The 19520-nt window shown below is 39.6% G+C and overlaps 5 protein-coding genes and 1 non-coding gene across 8 annotated transcripts; 2 read left to right on the top strand and 4 right to left on the bottom strand.

The window, feature by feature from the left end:
• Nucleotides 1–522: 522 nt before the first annotated feature.
• TRNAR-CCU (transfer RNA arginine (anticodon CCU)) lies at nt 523–595 on the top strand. Its single transcript has one exon. It is a non-coding gene; the product is annotated as a tRNA-Arg (tRNA).
• Nucleotides 596–959: 364 nt separating this feature from the next.
• Nucleotides 960–3685, bottom strand: LOC137735539 (laccase-4-like). Its single transcript, XM_068474966.1, has 6 exons — nt 3587–3685; nt 3297–3448; nt 2828–3072; nt 2498–2626; nt 1454–2374; nt 960–1090 (listed from the first exon to the last, which is right to left on the bottom strand). The coding sequence occupies exons 1-6, from the start codon at nt 3683–3685 to the stop codon at nt 960–962; spliced, it is 1677 nt and encodes a 558-aa protein (XP_068331067.1).
• A 3233-nt stretch (nt 3686–6918) lies between these two features.
• Nucleotides 6919–9322, bottom strand: LOC137733786 (sedoheptulose-1,7-bisphosphatase, chloroplastic-like). Its single transcript, XM_068472969.1, has 8 exons — nt 9114–9322; nt 8845–8964; nt 8531–8716; nt 8310–8391; nt 7957–8178; nt 7690–7790; nt 7513–7584; nt 6919–7414 (listed from the first exon to the last, which is right to left on the bottom strand). The coding sequence occupies exons 1-8, from the start codon at nt 9222–9224 to the stop codon at nt 7136–7138; spliced, it is 1173 nt and encodes a 390-aa protein (XP_068329070.1). The 5' UTR covers nt 9225–9322; the 3' UTR covers nt 6919–7135.
• Nucleotides 9323–11838: 2516 nt separating this feature from the next.
• LOC137734652 (uncharacterized protein At2g39920-like) lies at nt 11839–14289 on the top strand. 3 transcript variants are annotated; one of them, XM_068473907.1, is made up of 6 exons: nt 11839–12009; nt 12361–12505; nt 12841–13285; nt 13369–13569; nt 13666–13899; nt 14150–14289. In XM_068473907.1, exons 2-5 carry the CDS (start codon nt 12439–12441, stop codon nt 13892–13894), a joined length of 942 nt encoding a protein of 313 aa, XP_068330008.1. In that variant the 5' UTR covers nt 11839–12009; nt 12361–12438; the 3' UTR covers nt 13895–13899; nt 14150–14289. The 3 variants fall into 3 exon arrangements, with proteins under 3 accessions (XP_068330008.1, XP_068330009.1, XP_068330006.1); XM_068473908.1 differs by lacking the exon at nt 14150–14289 and having other exon boundaries at nt 12975–13285; nt 13666–14095; XM_068473905.1 differs by lacking the exon at nt 14150–14289 and having other exon boundaries at nt 13666–14095.
• On the bottom strand, nt 14214–16386 carry LOC137734651 (L10-interacting MYB domain-containing protein-like). Its single transcript, XM_068473904.1, has 4 exons — nt 16249–16386; nt 15458–15796; nt 14758–15354; nt 14214–14648 (listed from the first exon to the last, which is right to left on the bottom strand). The coding sequence occupies exons 2-4, from the start codon at nt 15773–15775 to the stop codon at nt 14214–14216; spliced, it is 1350 nt and encodes a 449-aa protein (XP_068330005.1). The 5' UTR covers nt 15776–15796; nt 16249–16386.
• Nucleotides 16387–18314: 1928 nt separating this feature from the next.
• On the bottom strand, nt 18315–19451 carry LOC137733394 (glucan endo-1,3-beta-glucosidase GI-like). The gene has a single exon (XM_068472547.1). It carries the CDS (start codon nt 19449–19451, stop codon nt 18315–18317), a length of 1137 nt encoding a protein of 378 aa, XP_068328648.1.
• Nucleotides 19452–19520: the final 69 nt, after the last annotated feature.

Raw genomic sequence — 19520 nt, 5'->3', positions numbered from 1 at the left:
ATTAGGACAAAATAATTTTATGACTAGCTACAATATTTCATATTGTAGCACATAAATTTCAAATCTCAATAACTTAGTTACTAATAAAACATCAAGTGCTTTAAATCCCACTCTACTTCAAATTTTAACAAATAGTTAGTAGTCTATACTACATGTGTAAAATAGATTAAGATAAAAGAAGTGGTCATTCGGTTTGACACATTCACAAAAGCTTGAAATTGCAATTGGTGTAGTTCTATTTAAGCTACTTGACTCTTTTTTTTACTAGTAATACCAAATAAATTGACCACCATAGTTCCAATTTCTTACAAGAATATTGATATTTTAGAGAGTTAATTTTTACACACTTTTTTTTCTTGCCATCAAATTGCACAAGTCAAATAAAAATAATGAACAAGATTGAACAATGGGGCATTGGAGGACAAAAATGGGGTGTCATTCTCATTTTTCTATAATCCGGTAGCTTTTGCCAACTCCATTTTGAGCATTAAATATGATTCAACCGCTTATGCCTACCAATAAGCGCCTGTAGCTCAGTGGATAGAGCGTCTGTTTCCTAAGCAGAAGGTCATAGGTTCGACCCCTATCTGGCGCGATCATTTTTGCCTGTTTTCTATACATATATATTTTTTTTGCAGAATTATATTTACAAATTTAAAGGAGTAAATAAAAAAAAATTAATCATCAAGAAGACAATATAGAAATTCTTACAGACCAAACATTTATTATATATATTTGTGAAACTAAATTCAACACAAAAATTTGACAAAGTACAAGAAATTCAAAAATTGACAAAACTTATTCACTCTTTTAAGCAGCTGCTTCTGTTTCATTCCCTGTACCAAACCATCTTTTCAATTGTGTGCTTCTCAATTCAGTTCATATTCTACCTGGAACACTCACTCTTTCGATGTCTCGAGCCTCCAGCCTCGATTCAAAAGGCGTTCGGATTGGAAATTCTAGCAGGTTGGAAGATCAGTCGGAGGTGGTGGCAGAGACTCGTTTTGTCCTTCTCCGTTTTCCACTAAGAATGCCATCTTCAGCCCCCATGATGTGTGAACTTCCAAGTGACAATGCAGGAACCAAATGCCTACCATTCACGAAAAAGAATAACATATTTCTAATTAATTACATTTCATCTGTAAAAAAATATGTTAGCATGTTGGCACTAAGATGAGTGAACTTGCCACTGTAGGGCATGTTACGTACTTAAAATGCGAGAAATCATGAATCGAGGAAGTCAGGAAAATGGAAGATTTAGGAACGGCAATGAGAATAACTACTCTTATCAATCTAATTCTCGGTTCTCAGGTAATAGGCAACAAATGGTAGCGTCGGAACAAAAGGGAAGTAACGAATCGGAACAAGTCCGGAGCCCATTTCAAGTAAGCAAACATGTCATTAACAGAATATAAAAGTACACAAAACGGAATATTGTGGTAGATTTTATTACCTGGATTATTTGCTCTGAATCTGATTGCGGTCCATCCAGCAGTAGGTACTGATACTGTGTTCCTCTCAACTGGGTCAACAAGATTAAATTTTTCTGGGTCCTTCTTTGGATCAAAATTACCTAATCCTTTCCCAACCACAAAGAAATTGAATCCATGAAGATGGGTTGGATGGCTCTCTGGTGCTATGATAGCAGTGCCCTGCAACACAATCTGAACCGTCGAATTATACTCCAGCCGGTATAGTCTTGTCCCGTTTGTGGTCTGAAGGTTCGCCGGAGATGTGCCGGTGTAATTAAAAGGAATTGGAGGGTTTGCCGGAAAATCAAGTGTGTAGACTCCCTTTACATTGTAGTAATATGCTTGAAGGAGAGAGATACTTGGCATCACGAAGCTAACATTGTTGATGGCAGATACTAGTTTGCTTCCACTGACACATGCAGCACATGGATTTGCACCAACTGAAATGGTGAAAAAAAGCGAATGGTCTATAGTTAATGGGACATCGGCTGGGTATTGTTTCGAATTGAGGCTTCGAAGGGAGTCAACAAAAGTGTCTGTTAACGGGGTTGCATTGCGAGGAGGAATGCTGGTTAAGATAGCTGTGGGATTTGCCGGGGTGCCTTTGTAGCGCAAAGTAGCGATCACAGTTGCATTGTCGAACCCAATTGGCGCGTCCATGAAAGGAGACGCTGTTATGAAGTACTTGCCAATCCCCTGGTTTGCTGTTAGAATTACGTTTGTGGTTTGACCTGGACCGGTGTATATTGTGTCAGTTTGGAACGGCTTGGTGTAGGAGGCGTCGACTTCTACAACGGTTAGGCTGTGCCCTGCTACCTTGAAGAACAATTCATCGTTTATCGCAGCGTTCACAATGCGTAGCATGTAGGTCTTGCCATTTTCAACATGTAAAGTGTAGCCCCCTAGCACATATGCAAAACACAAAATTGTTATGTTGCATCCCTTGGATCACTTTGCTTGTACTGGAAGTAAGGTTAGTTTTGGCAAATCACATGTGTGGTACTAAGTATACCCCATTTCAGTACCCTGAGAAGAGCAACCAGGAAGTGGTCCTACGCGGCCATTGATGGTGTGTGCATCTGAGACATTTGGTGGAAGGCCAGACTGTGTAGCTTGATTGATCACATCTTCAACGTCTGATTTCCACCATTCAGCTGCAAGTAAAAGGCTAAAGTCAAATTACCAAGTAACAAAGCTGCAATCACTAGGGCTCGTTTGGTGGCTCATCTTCGACTGGACTATTTCAATTATATTAGATTAATTTTCTAGCCGCTATTTTGTGAGCTAGTAAACATTGGGACTAAACATATTAAACAATAGTACAACATATTGCGACTGAAACCGTCTCAACTTACCCATGATGATAATTTTTTCCTCATCAGGAGTGGGAAAAGGGTAAGGAGTGCTTCTCTTAGGTAAGATGACGATAGCACCATGTAGAGTGGCCCTTAGCCAAGAGTCGTGTGCATGCCAAAGAAGGGTGCCTCTTTGGCCTGTAAGTGTGAAATTGTAGATGTAGTTTTGGCCAGGCTGTATGGGGCATTGTGTGATGTATGCTGGCCCGTCTGACCAACCTGTTCCACGTTGCTTCACCCCATGCCTGCCATTACCGAAATTATATCATCATTTTATTAGGAATTTCATCGACTTCTACAATGTACTTTAGTTAAAAGATGACACATATTTAGAAAAATACAAAACCAAACATCAAATTTGGACACATATCATCTTTTAGTTTAACTTTTTTTTATTCATAACTGTCACGTGCCAAGAGTAGTCTCGCATAAGTTTATCGTATATTTGTGGGAATGGAATAGTTCTCACCAGTGGATTGTGACATTGTATTTCACATGGTTGGTGACCCTTACAATTACAGTATCATCTTCCCTTGCGTAGAGGGTTGGTCCGGGGAACTTCCCGTTCACGGTGACGATGGGCTTCGAGGAACAAAGATTTGTTGTGTTCTTGTAGACCACCTGCATATATATACATATATATGTATATATATATTTATTTATTTCAGCCATTAATGCCACACTAACTAGTACTCTAACATCAATACATGCGAGCTTAATTTAAAACAAGATGAAGTCATATGTCCTGAATGTACTTACACTGAATTTATAGTGTCGAATCAAGGACTCGACGAATGCGGGATACAAGAAGGCAACCAAGAACAACATTGTTCGAAATCGAAGCCCCAAGAACTCCATGTTTGGTAAGGAGCTCTTAGATGTGTGTGAATTTCTGTTGTTATATGGATTATGTAGTGTAGTTACATGGACCACCTTAATCTTATATAAAGAAGCAAATAATCTGAAAAAGTGATAAGTTATTTTAGGTCTCGTGGTAGGTGAATGAGAAATGTGAGCAAATGTATATGGTTTTTTCTTGCATGTTACACAATTGTAGTAGTAATCTGTCCATGTTGAAGCTATCTTCTGCACTTCCTGCCTCTTTCTTTGACAACTACTGCTGACCTGCACAACTCTCTCTCTCTCTCACAGATTTTTGACAGATTTTCACGTTGAGTTTCCCTGATATGTCGGCACGCGTCTATCAGTAATATTTTCCAGTTACTAGCCAAGGTAAATTGTAACAATTTTCAGTAGGTATAATGTAGCATAATTACCGTTAGATAACAATTTTGTTTTCAACTTCAAAATTTTGAAAAATTCTCTTGTGTGCAACCCGGCACCAGACCATACCAGTCTATGGACCGTCAGATTTCATCAACGTTCATCTAACAGTCGAGAATCAATGACCGGATGACCTTCTGTATGCAGACTATTATAATGGAGACATTAGGAAAGCTGGGGAAATCTTTGGAGAATGGTGAAGTTCGTCTAAACCTTCCCTCACCGAAATTGTCAACATCCTCGGCCACGCCGTCTCGGATGGTGGTATTTTCAATCCCAGTCTGAATCTCCCTCCCAAATTCTGCACATACTCAATCTCATAAGAACCGTGATTGTTGTCCCGTTTGAAGATTCATACTCTCAACCAAAAAGAGAGGATGAAGACCAACAGCACAGCACAGCAAGGAGACAGAGCTGCCGCAGAGGATTCCAAACGTGACAACTCTCTCGGAAGCCGGCATTAAATTAAGACCTAAAATTTGGCTTGATATTAGTTTTTGGTTTTCATTTTTATGAAACGTGAAGAACTGAAATGATTTTTAAACAACTTTTAGTTTTAAAAATGCATCTCGTTGTGTTGCCAAATATTATTCCCATTCATATTTTCTAGTTGTTATTACTGTTCTTTTGGTACGATCGTCACGATCGACTCGATAACCTGTTCTAATCTTAAACTTTTTCACAGTTGGGACTTAGCCAGCCAGAGTTGGATTTGTTAAACTTGAATTGGAAGAAACCATTTTTTGGTGATGGACAGACACCGCCGGAGGACAAGAAGAAAACTAATGAAATGCATACTTCCATGAGGGAACGTTCCACCATTTTTCTTTATTTTTTAGTTGAATTCCTTGAAAAAAAAAAGCCAGCCGAGCTTGAAGGCTTTTACTTATCCAGAATAGTATACTCCGAGACATATGGATGGTAGACCAAAAATGGGAAATAAAAAAGTGAAAAATAGTTGAGGAATGGTTTTCATGGACTGAGATGGCATGTTGTCCTGTCCAGAAACGTCAAGATTAAAAGCGGAGGATGGGATTTGTACTAACATCTCAACTTCCCCATCAATTTAAATATTACATCTTTTTCGGGTTGGGTTCTCAAATCCCTCATTTTCCCCATTATTTTTGTTGAAAAATGTGAAGTTCCATGTGGAAAACTTTTCAAAATAAAATAAAGATTATATGAAGAGGGGTTCTGCTACTGATATTGATGCTTTGTGTGTAAAACTTCACACTACTGTTAAACAGAAAAAAAGTTCGAAACTATTATAATAATTTAATAAATAAGAGAATTTCGAACCCGCAACACATGGATAGAAATCCAAAACCCTATACATTAAAATATTGGACTACATGCTTTATAAAACTTCACACTTGTTAAACTAAATAGATAAGTCAAGAACAATATCAATATTCAATCAACTAGTAGTTAGCTACTAGACCGCCTCTCTAAAATCCTTGAAACCTTAACAATTTCAATTCAACATAGTATAGGTCTACCCAAAGGAAAAGAAAAAGAACAGAGAGTTATTTTTTATTTTTTATTTTCTTTATTTAAACGAAAACATGTACACTAACATTCTACTCAAACCCTCTTGGATGCTGCTTCTAAAGCAGCCTCAATCTGTTAATGCAAGACTTACACAGAAACCCTAGATAATCTACAATGCTGTCCTCAAATGCACGTTCTAAGGGTTGACCTCAAATGACCAGCCAACTAGGAACTCGTCCCCATAATCTCCAAGCTTCACTTAATTTACAGATCCATCCAACCCTACATTGCTTTCTTCCAGTTTGTACGCATAACTATGTTGTAATGAGTCCATGATCCGTGACCTTTTCCATCTTCTTTAGGGAACATGAAGCCCGAGATTAACCGAACATATCCGCCATCCTCCCTGGCTAGATCAGTGCAGCGCTCAACCATCAGCGTCTATTCGCCTAGTCTTTGGGTTTGAAAAACCATGCTTCAGACTTTGTCTACAGGAGCTTCAACAATGCCCCCTACTGATCCGCGCCATTTCGCAGCTCTGACCTCAGATGCCTGAAGGTAAAATCGGAACTTTGAGTTCTATGTGTAAACGAACTTTTATTTTACCGAAATTTCGATATCTATACCAAAATTCACCAATAACTTTTTAACAAACTCAAATTCAAATCTTCATAAGTTAATTATAGTATGTCAAAAAAAAATTAAGCGTGACCAAAAAGAAATTTTTTTAGCTATATTATGATTTGAGACATAAAAATTGCGTTGTTTCATTTCCGGAGTAAATTGAAAAGGGAATGTAGTAATCATACGATGCTTTTCTGTGTTTTGCTACAGATAATTTGATTGTAGGAACATTCTTTCAAATGAAAGCAGAGCTATTCATGAAGGAATATCAATATCCTATGAAACAATATATGATTTTGGCATGTACCTTTGGAAGACAAATTGGGTTGGAGCTTATTAGAATTTATTACAAAAATTTGGATTTACTATAATTATTAGAATTTATTTTTTATCATTGTTTTTCCAAGTGTTCAATTTCTTGTCCATAAAAATGCCATATCATCATTGAATAAATAGAAAAACATACCGTCTTTAATACCATAATAAAATGTAAGCATCCAAATTAATTAATCACTCTTATTAAAGGCTTTACATCGCAAATGAGTACTCTCGATAATACGGTATGAATGACTCTTCTGTTCAAACTAAAGCATGGGTCAAGGCCAGCAAATTTGACCAACAACCTAATCATCATACTAATCACATGGAAAACATTGCTACTTTAGGTATTTTGAAAGCCTTTCAATGCTTTGTAAACACGCACCAAGTTGCTATAGAAAGGTGAATAAGATTAAGGTGCACAGCTACACATATACCTAATACAAACTACAACAAGCAAACCTTTTTGAATCTGAGTATAATTTAAACCATGTGTAAGATTAATTAACGATATATTAAAATCAACTTGATGGATCCATTTCCACCACCTTGGGAAAATTTGTGCACCATTATACGGAAGGAATGCATGGCTTAAGCTGCAGCTCCAACAGGCACCCCCTTGAGCCTGGATGATCCGTATAGAGTTTCTTCGAACCGGATAATCTCATTTTTCGATCCATAAGCAACCTGAGTTCTATCGTCGAGGTTAACGACCACCTTGTCTAGCACAGACTGATGACCATCACTACTAAAGCCTCCAGCATTCTCAATCAACAACCCTAATGGAGCTACCTCAAATAACAGCCTCAGCTTGGCTTTCGTGGTTGGAGATATAACGTTTGTGAAAACCCCTTTCTCTTTCACAATTATCTGCACATAAATAAATCATAAAGTTTTAAACTTGTTAAGATCGCTAGACATAAATTAGCAGTTTATAGTGTGTTCGGTTAAGGAGAAGTTGAGAAGACCTGGTTGACATCCGGAACCATTCCTCCGGTGTATCTCAATGTGTACTTCTCTTTTACATAGTAGTTGATCAACTGTTGTTAACGAGCAGAAAGAGTGGACAAGAAAATTAATGAATCTGCTTAGTGATGAATTTATTGATTACTAATGCAGTAATGAAATAATATTGCTCTTTAAACCTTGTCATAGTCTGGATTGTCAAACGTGGCTCTCAAATTTCCAGGCGAAAACATCTTTCCTTCACCAATCTCTGTTGTCTCTTTGACATGCTGCCACTTTCCTGACCAAGCATTCGCGTGAGATAACGATTTTAAGGCCAGCAGGATTGAGTACCTCATACTTTTGGTGAACAATTTATTTTTGGAACATGAGAGGTTTAAATTACTGTGACGGCAAATATTTTTATGGTAACAGGAAGAACAATTTTTTTTTTTGGGTAATGTTACCTTCATCGAGAAGAAGAAATTCGTGGGTTCCAGGGAAGCCCTTGATAGCAAGAACATATGTAGTTCTAGGACCGTAAATTCCCATGGCTGCAGCAACTTGGTCTCTTCCTGTTACCCCAGTTAACTTATCTCCTGGCCACACACCAAAGATGGTGCCTACAGTGAAGTTGGTGTCGACAATGCTGGAGCCATCGAGCGGATCAAAAGCAACACTAAATCCACCTGTTCATATTGCAAAATTGGATAACTAGGCTCATCCTTTCGATCATCTCATCCTCCACTTAAAAATAAAAAATAAAAAAAAATAAAAAAATTTAAGATCAGAAAGCAATTCATAATAAGGACTCGCTGACCTTCAATTGGACCTCCCATGTCTTGGAGTTCCGGAACCTCTTCAGAGCAAGCGTATTTGCAGACATGCGAGTAACTTAAGGCCTAAGGCACCAAATGTAACAGGCATTAATTTTACTGCTGATCTCCTGAAAATATATGTCCTGTATTCTGATGCATTTGAAAGAATGACTTTCAAATTTCATCCGGACATACAATACTTATCGTTTCACTGATAAATTACCTCAAACAAAAGCTTGTCAGCAAGCATATCCACGGCAAGCTGCTCATCCCCGAAAGAATTAATGCAGGCCGTTCCTCCACAAGCAGCTGTTCTGACCTTGAAGGAAATAGTCCTCAGTGCTTCTCCCATGCTTATCAGCAACCGGATCAGACCCTTATCCGGGGTTGCCTTTGCAAGAAACTCCTCCTAGTCCCAATTGATTTAACTTTCACCGTCACGATACAAAATTTTACATTTCCTATGTTTCTTAGACAATTTTTTCAGTTTCGAACTAATAGTTATGTTGAATAAAAGTGGTTTTTACAGTAACTCACCAGGCTATCACCGATTGCACATTTTGTCACATGGGTGTAATGTTTTGTCTTGGAAACCTTGAGCGATGATCGTGGCACTCGTCGTAGTGATTCTCCGAAGAGGGAGCTTGATTTTAGGCTCTGCAGTCACAATTATGAACTATGAAGCTCCAATTACACCATGCGATGATATTCACTATATGTTATACGTGTGTATCAAATTGCAAGCGTATTAATATAATGGTTGCGCGTGTGACACATGCATAAAATTGAAATGAAATGCTAATAACCTTGGAGCTAAAAGATGGAGCCACAAGTGAAGTGGAATGCTGGTGACTCACAACGCCGGCAGCCGGCAGGAACGCCCTGGTGGATGAGCAGCAAGCCATGGTGGCCTCCATGCTTTTAGAAAATACTACTCCAGAGATTGATATTCCGATGAACAATTTTCAGTACTGACTTGTTGAGGGGTTACTAGATAGGGGGAGAAATGGCGTTTCGCCACGTGGAGGGTGATGATTAGATATGCTGACAAAGTGTTGCGTTTCATGAAGCTAACTAGGCATGGGGATTGGCTTTCAATCTCAAATTTGTGGCTCTGCTATCTGCACTGCTCCTCCCAAGAGATATGGTAACCCACTGTTTGTAAGTTTGTGCGTGCCCAACTGCGTTTGTTCTGCTTACGTATTATTCCCATTTCGTTTCGTAGTGTTCGTTGGACCTTTAGACATCGTTTGGCATGGATGATTGATTAGAAGGTTAACTTTTTGAATTGAAGGTAGAGAGGAGAAGAATTTTTTATTTTAAGGGGGTTAGACATGAAAAAAACTTTTCTTTTCAACTCCATTTTTTTTTAGTACATAGATATATTTTTATACAAGAAGAAAGGGAAGTTTGGCTAAGTCACATTGTAGACATCGAAATTTCAGTAAAAAACAAATGTTCACCAATGCATTAAAGTTTTGACGTGTCAAGGCATACATGGCATACGCCACGTGTTGTACAAATTGTACACATGGCATGTGACTCAACAAAATAGGAAGAAATACCCTTGAAGGACAAAACAAGTTTTTCTTCTCATGTTGGGCAATGACAAGGCAAGCACACTTCAATCCATTACGGATCAAAGCAAGTTTTTCTCATTTGGGTAATGACAAAACATACACATTTCAAGTTTAAAATGGTGTTAAGTGGGAAATTAGGCCATAAGTTAGACCACTTCAAGTTTAAAATGGTATTAAGTGGGAAATTAGGCCATAAGTTACACCACTTCAATTTCAATATTGCATTAAGTGGGAAAATTAGGCAATGGTGCTTGGAAAGGAAAAAAATATTTTGTGGTGGTGATTCATTCTCAAAGCCTATAAATAGGCTTCTCCATCAAGGTATCAAGCATCAAGGAATTCACAAATACATTTCTCTACTCCCAAATTGGAAGAGAACTCCCCAAATCCTTGAAGCTTTGAAACTCTAAAGCTTTCAAGCAAATCCCGAAGGATCAAGAAAGCACTCTTCGTTCTTCGTTAAATCCTCTTTCAAGATCAAGCCCCGACGGCCCTTGAAGAAAGTGTTCATCCGTTCATCCTAAGCTCAAGCCCCAACGGCCCTTTGGATCAACAACCTCAATAAATCCACACATCCAATCAACCTTCAAGATCAAGCCCAAAAGCCCTTGAAGATCCGCTCATCCATCAACCTTCAAGATCAAGCCCAAAAGCCCTTGAAGAAATCCACACAACCATTATTCAAGATCAAGCCTCGACGGCCCTTGAAGAAAGTGTTCATCGTTCATCCTAAGATCAAGCCCCAACGGCTCCTTGGATCAACAGCACAAACAAATCCACACATCCAATCGTTCTTCAAGACTAAGCCCAAAAGCCCTTGAAGATCTGCTCATCCATCAACCTTCAAGATCAAGCCCAAAAGCCCTTGAAGAAATCTATACACCCATTCTTCAAGATCAAGCCCAACGCCCCTTGAAGATCCGTTCATCTACTGTTCATCCTTAGATCAAGCCTCGACGGCCCTTTGGATCAACAACTCATCCACAAACCTACACCCTACGAAGATAGAATCAGAGGACCAAATTTGAGAGAGATCGTAACCCCAAAATCATAAACACAAAAATATTATTTTGTACACGTTTATTCTGGTTTCTTGTTTCAAGGAAACTTTCGTGTTCACACACATAATGAGCAAATGCATCTTTTTAATGATGATTATGGAACCAAAACCATTGATTAAAATTAATTACTTAAAGAGTTGGTAGCAAATTCTACTTAATTGGCCCACAACCACAAGAGATTATGATTTCAGTTTCCCATAATATATCTCAACCATCCTTGCCAAGCAAAAGTCATACATAGATAACATAAAATTTAACTTTTTCATTATTCAATTCAAGGTTTTAGACTCAAAACTCAAATTTAAACTTTAAAATTTGAGTGGAGGTATAATGTGGTATAAATAATAAGATTTTCACAACATTTTCTTACATGTTTCCAAATAAAATTGATGATAAATTGTTTTGTTTATCGACATCATCATTTTTTTTAGACAACAAATAATAAGAAGATAAGATCCGATCAACTATAATTAGGTAACTCGTCATTTCTAAGAGTCAAACATGAAATTTGTAATTAACAAGTGAATGGAAAATATCAGTATGCACTACATAGTCGTGCGTGTGGCAACACTAATTAAATTTGCTTTCTTCTTACCACTAGAAATAAGATATAATATTATTTTTCTTTACTTGCAACTTGTAAACGGAAAATTTAGATAGGTAATTATATTTAACCTTACAGCACAAAAGTGCACGTGGTAAAGTGTTTTTTGTTTGACATAATTTCTAATTTTTACAGATTTTTGTTAATTTTTATGCATTAATTTTATGTAATTCATGTGTGATACGACAGTTGAAAAAGAAGAGTCTGGGAGTGAGAGACAATAATATGCGTCTGCATAACTGGCCACGTGGTCATGGGACCTGTAAAATCACGATCATGAATCATGATGATTGCTACTCTGTCGAAAGGAAACTTCTGTAAGTCTCTCTCCCCTACGAGTACACGAGAGAACCAGAGAGCTCCATAATCCCACCGCCACTGCCTTGTTTCGCACAAACTCTCCAATCCATCTTTCCAGATTTCCATATCTCCAACCCAATGTATCTCTCACTCTCAGGTACTCTCCCCTGTAGCTTCAGTTATTAAATTAAATATCATCTGATTTACTTTCTGATGATCTGAATAGCCATTACGCAATCACATGGATTTAACCCAATTCATGAATTTTTATGTATATTCTTTATTGTAGTTTTCATGAAATTGGTGTTCATTTAATTGGGTTTGGTTTAAACTGGATATGGTTCTTAATTGATTGGTGGATTTTAGAATATGATGAGATTCAACTGAAAAATGGACAAAGCTGCAGGCTTTAAAGGGTGCATCTGAAATTTGAAGTTTTAGATTCAGAATATATGAGATTCAACTGAACAATAGACATGATGTTTGATGTAACTTTTGTAAATTGCAGGTGACCCTTCTAGGAACAGGAAGGGACCTGGATCTGTTTTGCAGATTAATTGAGCTGGTCATTGGCCTTGGATTTTAAATGTCTGCCTATGGCCGTCATATGGAGCGGGAGTACTCCGCGCAGAGTCTTTCCAATGAAGGTTCAGGTACGTGATGACATTATGCAGATAGTAGGAAGCATTTCTGCTCGTAAGCATTTTTTCTAGAAGTGCTTTTGTTAGAAGCATGACTTAAAAGATTTATTAAGAATCCAAGATCTTGACGGTGTTGTGATCCACCAGTGAAATGTTATACCTTTGGGCCTCGTTTGGTGTCTAAGATCACTAGATTTAGTGTATGTTGGAGGAAGAAACGTATGACATATGAGTTATTCAATTCAACCCTAGGCACCAAACGAGCCCCGACACCTTGGTTCGTGTAATCAGAAGCATGTTGACCTTAATTAATTAACTATTGATATTCTTCCATTCCATGATCACAGAAAGGGCAAGCAGTTATGCCATGGAGACAGGATTCTACATGTCGTCTTTTGCTACGACAATCTTCATTGGCGCACTTATAACTGTTGGGCTCTTATTAATCGCCTTGCTGATTGCACTGACTGTAATGCTGCAGTCTTGCGAAAATAGGAGTCATGGAATCGTTGAGACTCATAACCCTAGTTTCGATTACAATCACTGCCAGATCTTGTCTCTGCATATGGAACTCAACGGTGAAGCAGATCACTTCCCTTCAATGTGCAGGGTTGTTGCCCTTCAGTACATCAAAGAAGGTCAATATGTAAGAGATTTAAATTCTACCATGTCAATGATTCAGAATTATTTCAGCGGCATTACCCCAGCACACGATGGTCTGGACGTGGTCTTGATCAACATAGATGACATTCGTTCTTCAAATCCTCGGCACATTAACTTGCCACTGCCCCAGTAATTTAATCTCCTTTTAGTCCTTTAAGCAATAGTTCTTGCATAGTTCCGTCTTTCATGTTATCCCGTTTCCTTATGCACAGATATGATCAGTATGGTTGTAGTGATTGTGTGGAAGAGGCAAAGCATCTGAAGCACAGGTTTATTCTGAGATTATACATGGAACTTCATGCTAGCGGTTGGCCTTTGATTCTGCTATCAAGAAAGCCGGAGGCGGATCGGAATTCCTTCATAGAGGATCTTATATCTGCAGGGTTTAGAGCTTGGTCTACATTGATAATGAGGTATTTGTTACAATGCATATCCCGCTTTCTTTCTAAAGTCTTTTAGGTAAAATTAGTTGGATGTTTCCGAGTTCCCATTCGATCTGTTTTCGGCAGATCGGAAGATGAATTGCATATGGAGAGCCGTGACTACTTCTCAAAACGAAGGGATGCAATGCAGAGGGAAGGCTTCCGCATAATAGCCTCCATTAGCAGTCATATGGATGCTCTAAGAGGTCCGTTTTCAGAAGAGCGGATTTTCAAGCTTCCAAACCCAATTTATCACAATTTTTCAACATCGAATTGCGGACATACGTGTAGACGCAGGCGTTACCACACTGGCTAGACCGGGTGCGCTCTCCCTTATACACCGAAACAGATTTTTTTTTCCATGTTTGCACCATTGATTTTGAGTTTTCCGTACAGTTTTTTCAGCAGATTTTTTTATCCGAAATCAGTGCAGCCATATAAATAGCATCAGTTCTGCTTTGAGTTTTCTGCTGTAAAGAAATTTCGGTATCATTAGTAGTATAATTATTGGTAATCATTCTTCATCTGTCGCTTAAGTTTGCCTAAATATGTGCACTTAATCGAGTGACAGACAAAAACAAAGATAACGATGATAAGATCAAAGAACAAGAGAATTCCAAGAGACGAGAAGCATCCTAAAACAATGGCGGACCGACGGATTGTAGCCGCCGCAACCAAGCAATCCTGACACTAGGCCTTTTCAGTAGAAGAAAGATTTCCCTGTATTCCTTTTTCAGGAATACATCTAATGCAAACAAATAGAGATCACTTCCTTGTTCTACTTCCTCCATGGCATCAAGACAGTTGATGCACTCCCCAATGCTATAAGTGGGCTTGCCTTGTGCAAAAGCAACTGTTACGGCATCAAGTTGCTCAACGTTGTTCTCCTCTTGGTTCGCTATGCCTCCGTCTTCTATATGCAAAACGGAGGTACTCAAGTTATCGTTGTACTTCCTACGCCTGGCAGGAGGCTCTGTCTCTCCGGTATCTGTTGTTCCGTCAAATATGGCTTCCAGTTTGTCAGCGCATTGAGGTTCCTTAAAGCGGAATGAAGCAGCTTCGGGGTCGGTCTGTAATAAAACAAATACCATTATGCTTTAACAACCCGAAATCATTCATAATCTTCCTGGTTTACAGCTATATAGAAATAGTTACCGGCAGTTGTACATCATACCATACCTCTAAGTAATTGGCCCAATCTTCATCACTTGCTCCAAATCGTCTGGTGTTCGGATTCCAACCCATGCTAGTTGTGCCAATTAGCTTACACCATATTCTCCATTGTTCCTTGGTGACATCCCAGTGATTCTTCAACTGTAACCTATCGTACATAAGGCCAGTTTTTTGGTGAAACGATTCGACAATAGTCCTCCAAGCGTCCCTGGTAAAATGTGTCCCGGGTTTGTTCCCTTTCAATGTCTCTTCCAGACATAGATCGATAAATACACCGTGGGACACAGGCGACCAAACCGCCTTTGCCTTCGAATGGGATGAGCTAGATATGCTTTGCTCACTTGCAGTTGTTAGACGGTGTTCGGACTGAGCCACGTAACTCCTTAATGGCATAGCGTTTGAAAGATGCTCCTCTCCCAGCTCCACAGTCACCAAATCTTGTTCTTCTGAGTGCAGAAAGGAGTTGTCCGAGCTATTGCTTTGCCTCCTCTGAGAATCACAAGGTTCCATGTCCCCAGAATCCGTAGTGCCAACAAAAAGGATTTCCAATACGTCAGGGCACGGGATTTCTTTATGCTGAAACTGTGCAGCTTCGGGGTTCACCTGAGACAAAGCCCTCGCAGTTACAAACTGAATTCACGAAAAACCTCCATAGCATCGCTCTTCGAATGCACAACATTAGCTGCTGTGAGTAAACTAGCATTACCTGTATGTGGTAAGCCCATTCTTCTGCACTAGCACCGAATTGATTGGTCGTAGGATCCCACTTCATATCGCTCTCACCAAGGAGCTTAACCCAAACTTTCCATTGCTTCTTGGTGAAATCCCAATGGTTCTTCATTTGCTTCTTAGTGTACCTTAAACCCGTCTGCTCGTAGAACCCTTCGATGAGATTCCTCCAACCCTCCTTGGTAAAGTGTGTACCGGGCTTATTCCCTTTGTCCACCTCTTCCAGACAAAGATCAAAGAATATTTTCCGGTGCCCCGGAGTCCAGGTGGCTTTTGATCGTGATGAGCTATACATCCTTTATCAATTCCAATTTCTCTGCCATTTTTCATAGGCATCAACATGATACCCATCATCTCAAAACAACACAATTTACAGTTGATTTTTGTGTTGATAACTTCAATGAGTATTAAGGATTAGGAGGGAAAGTGTATGCCATTGAATTCATAATTAAAGTTTCTAACTTTATATTGTGCAGCTAAATACACAAAATAAAAGCAAAAAAAAAAAAAAAAAAAAAAAAAAAAAAAAAAAAAGAAATACTGGAAATGCAATTGAAATTCCTGCAAATAAATAAATACCCATTTGATGCAATTACAGTGTTTAGACAGGAAGCATAAGTTTAAAACAATATCTATATATCTATACGCTACACACCCACCCAGTCAAAATTCGCATTTGAAACGATCTCCGTGAATCTGCAATGGTTTGCATGCTAACAAAATATTAAAAAATGGAAACGAAATTGAAATAGGGAGAGAAATTCATACCTGGGATTTAAAGAGGGGCCGGAATTCCTACTTGCAGTTTTACACCATACCCCTTAGCCTTTACCTTCGAGAATAAGAAGAAGACGACGAAGCAGAAGCTCTCCCACTCTCTCTCCCTCTCACTCTATTGAGTGTTTCTGAAACGTGAAATCGACGGCGCACAATAATTTATTTTCTCTTTTGGGTTTTGTAATAGGCCCAAGTTATAACTTCAATTCTCATAGTCGGCCCACTATGCCCATACTTTTTCAGGCCCCTCTTTTCGAAATGAGCTATCTCCTTTTTGGATTTTTGGGGAATTTGCTCATCTTTATAATTTTTGGGGGTGAAAATAGGTCGGATTTTTTGCGCTGGTAAAAAGGAAGAGACTGAAATATTTTTGTAAGTCTTTTCAACGTTTAGAAGGGTTGACTGTTAGAAGGATTGACTGTCATGACGAAACTACACGCTACCCTTTTTTTATTTATGAACAAATGATGGATACTATACAATAAGGGGTCGGCGAGTGGCTTACGTCTTAGCTTGCCATAATAATATGATTCAACTTCGTTGCTGGTGAGAATTGAACCTAAGATATTTCTACAAATAAAGAGAAATACCACTAGACCGTAGTACTAAAATGATAACTTGTTTCATTTTTAGGAATAGATTGAGATATTGTACTATTGTGTTTTCATATTGTTTTCCATGTTAGTTCACAAGAGTGCTGATTTTTTCAAATTATTTTTCACCTTGCATGTCTCTCTTTATTTTTAACCATTGAATTGAATAAATCGACCAAAAAACAACAATCATGATTAAATAAGAGCGTGCATAAAGAGAAAATGGTGTGTGTTTATCATTTGTCAATCCACAAATGTGTTGACACAAACACGACCTGCATGTAAATGGATAAACCCAAACACAACCCTTGAGACCCCTACTAGGGAGTTACAATGATACACTACAAATGCCAATACCATTTTTTGTGTGTACCAAATTTAGTATGATAGTTTCATCGTATTATAGTTGTTGCATAATTGTATTTTACTGTTACATTTCGTGATTGTGTGACGATAATTTCAAACACTTTTTCTTTTTTAATTGCCTACATTGGTCTTACTAATCAAGCAAATATGTAAGACACAAGATCCAATGTTACTTAAAAGTTATACCAATTCAACAACCACCACAATACCACTAAAATTTAACCTTCCATTTTCTGCCCAACTAAACTAATTAGGGTCTTACTACCTCAAAACTTAACCCTACTGGTATGAGAAAATTGATTTAGGAGTTCACAATGCTTCCTACCACTTCTACTGCCTTATTGGGGCAGTAAAAAGGTATGCTTCCACTACTTCTACTTCCTAATTGGGAAGTAAAATTGTGAACTTTACAGGATTCAATCTGCAGAACTTAAGACTCCCAAATTCCCAATCCAATTCAATCTGCAGAAACTAATTCCATCTGCAGAATTAAATCACTGCACAAGAAACTAAAGCACAAACTTGCAACATCCCAGTACGAATCGTCGATTAAACATTGCAGCCAAGCAAGATGGCAACTTTCAACATTGAGCTTAAATTAAGACCATCCAAACATCCAAGTAAGTGAAATTAAGAATATTAGTAAAAAAACAAGTAAGCTCCAACCATGCATTTTCTCAGCAAAAAATCCACTAAAACCTGTTTAGCACAAGATGAACTAGTAGTTCAATTGTCTTTCGTCACAAACACTATTTCCTACACAAAATACCCTAATCACAGAGTACACAAAACAGTATTCCTTAGAGCAGCAACCCCAAACTGAACAAATTGTAGCCCCAACACCATCTCCATGAATCAAAATTACTAACCAAGTAATTAGCAGCAGTTTCTTCATAAACCCAATTGATAAATGAGCCCCAACTTGCAGGTTGCCACCTCCATGAATCGAAACTGTGCTAATCACCTACTAATCAAAGCAACTAATTGGACCCAATTCACAGTCCACTCTACTGATCAAAGATCTCTAAGAACCCTCCAAGAATCAACAAATCGAGCTACCCAGTAATGAAATTAAGCAACTGAGTCGGAAATGCAACGTTACCAGGCAAGTAATGCAAACACCAAGAATTGCCCAACCGCCATGATCAAGATATCAAAGAATCCTCGGCAATCGGACCCAGAATACTGAATCTCCTTATACTTGCTGGTCAAATTTGGGTAAAGAATCCCCCAATTGCGCCCCTGCCTCACTTGCTTATCGAGCAGCTCGTAAATGTACGTCTCCGCAACCCCTTCTCTTCTCAGCGGCGTTCCCTTTCCGGACCTCAGATGAAACAAAAGCCCCTTGATGTACATCTCGGCGTAAACCGGGTTGGCATCGATTTCGGCGGGGTCGGTGCTATAGCTGGGCCACCCAGTCTCGGTCACGATCACCGGAATGTTCTCGTATCCTGCGACGGCCATGGCGCTGATGACGGCGTCGACCATCATGTCGAAGAGGTTCCGGTACCGGACGCCGGTGGTGAGGTCGTCTCGGAATCCGAATGGGTGCTCCTGAAATAGGGGAAACCCAATCGGGATCTCGCTGCGCATCTTGTAGAGGTTGTAGGGGTAGAGGTTGATCAAGAACGACGAATTGGTGTCGCGGAGGAACCTGAGGAGGGGTCTGATGACGGTGTCGACGGCCGGTTCTTGGAACCGGGCGTTGGAAGGAGGGAACGCCGTGGTGATGACGTTTATGAAAGAGAAGGTGGTAGAGACGGAAATCCTGTGGATGCCGAGATCTTGGAGGGAGAGGCGGAGGTTGCGGATGGCGGGAAGGAGGAAGGTGAAGAAGTCTGGGGAGGACTCGATGAGGTCGTTGCCGACGGAGATGGTGCCAATGTTGGTGCGGGGGTAGAAGGGGATGACGTGGATGTAGAGCCAGCGGAGGGCGTTGGAGCGGTTGGAGGCGAGCGGCGGGACGAGCTGGTTGGGGATGGTGAGGAGGAGGGAGGTGTTGGAGTAGAGGAAGGCGCGGATCATGGCTGGGTCGGAGGCGTCGAGTCGGAGCGCGGAGAGGCCGAGGGAGGAAACGGCACGGGCCACCCGGTCGGGCGCGGGAGGGGTGCCGTAAGTGGCGACAGTGCTGGCGGAGTAGGTGGCTCCGACGGTGGTGGGAAGCGAGGTGCTCCCAGGAAGGAGAGAGAGGGTGAAGAGGATGGCGGCGAGGGAGACCAAGAAGTCCGCCGCCATGGTTTCTTGGAGCTTTCTGGAATTTGGAGGGAGTTTTCTGGGGGTTTGAAATCAAGAGAGAGAGGAAGG

Source organism: Pyrus communis, chromosome 5 (genome assembly GCF_963583255.1).
Source record: "Pyrus communis chromosome 5, drPyrComm1.1, whole genome shotgun sequence".
Lineage (NCBI taxonomy): Eukaryota > Viridiplantae > Streptophyta > Magnoliopsida > Rosales > Rosaceae > Pyrus > Pyrus communis.
The sequence above is the reverse complement of the archived record's forward strand: the minus strand, read 5'-3'. Positions and strand labels throughout refer to the sequence as shown.

Coding starts and splice junctions, on each gene's coding strand:
- LOC137733786 (XM_068472969.1), bottom strand. CDS start 9,224: ATGGAGGCCACCATGGCTTGCTGCTCATCCACCAGGGCGTTCCTGCCG. Junction 8,965..9,113: donor CTCCATCTTTTAGCTCCAAG/GTTATTAGCATT, acceptor TTGTGACTGCAG/AGCCTAAAATCAAGCTCCCT. Junction 8,717..8,844: donor GTGCAATCGGTGATAGCCTG/GTGAGTTACTGT, acceptor AATTGGGACTAG/GAGGAGTTTCTTGCAAAGGC.
- LOC137735539 (XM_068474966.1), bottom strand. CDS start 3,685: ATGGAGTTCTTGGGGCTTCGATTTCGAACAATGTTGTTCTTGGTTGCC. Junction 3,449..3,586: donor TTCGACACTATAAATTCAGT/GTAAGTACATTC, acceptor ATATATATGCAG/GTGGTCTACAAGAACACAAC. Junction 2,375..2,497: donor TCCTGGTTGCTCTTCTCAGG/GTACTGAAATGG, acceptor CATATGTGCTAG/GGGGCTACACTTTACATGTT.
- LOC137733394 (XM_068472547.1), bottom strand. CDS start 19,451: ATGGCGGCGGACTTCTTGGTCTCCCTCGCCGCCATCCTCTTCACCCTC.
- LOC137734651 (XM_068473904.1), bottom strand. CDS start 15,775: ATGTATAGCTCATCACGATCAAAAGCCACCTGGACTCCGGGGCACCGG. Junction 15,355..15,457: donor AATGGGCTTACCACATACAG/GTAATGCTAGTT, acceptor GCTTTGTCTCAG/GTGAACCCCGAAGCTGCACA. Junction 14,649..14,757: donor ATTGGGCCAATTACTTAGAG/GTATGGTATGAT, acceptor GTTTTATTACAG/ACCGACCCCGAAGCTGCTTC.
- LOC137734652 (XM_068473907.1), top strand. CDS start 12,439: ATGTCTGCCTATGGCCGTCATATGGAGCGGGAGTACTCCGCGCAGAGT. Junction 12,506..12,840: donor TCTTTCCAATGAAGGTTCAG/GTACGTGATGAC, acceptor CCATGATCACAG/AAAGGGCAAGCAGTTATGCC. Junction 13,286..13,368: donor ATTAACTTGCCACTGCCCCA/GTAATTTAATCT, acceptor CCTTATGCACAG/ATATGATCAGTATGGTTGTA.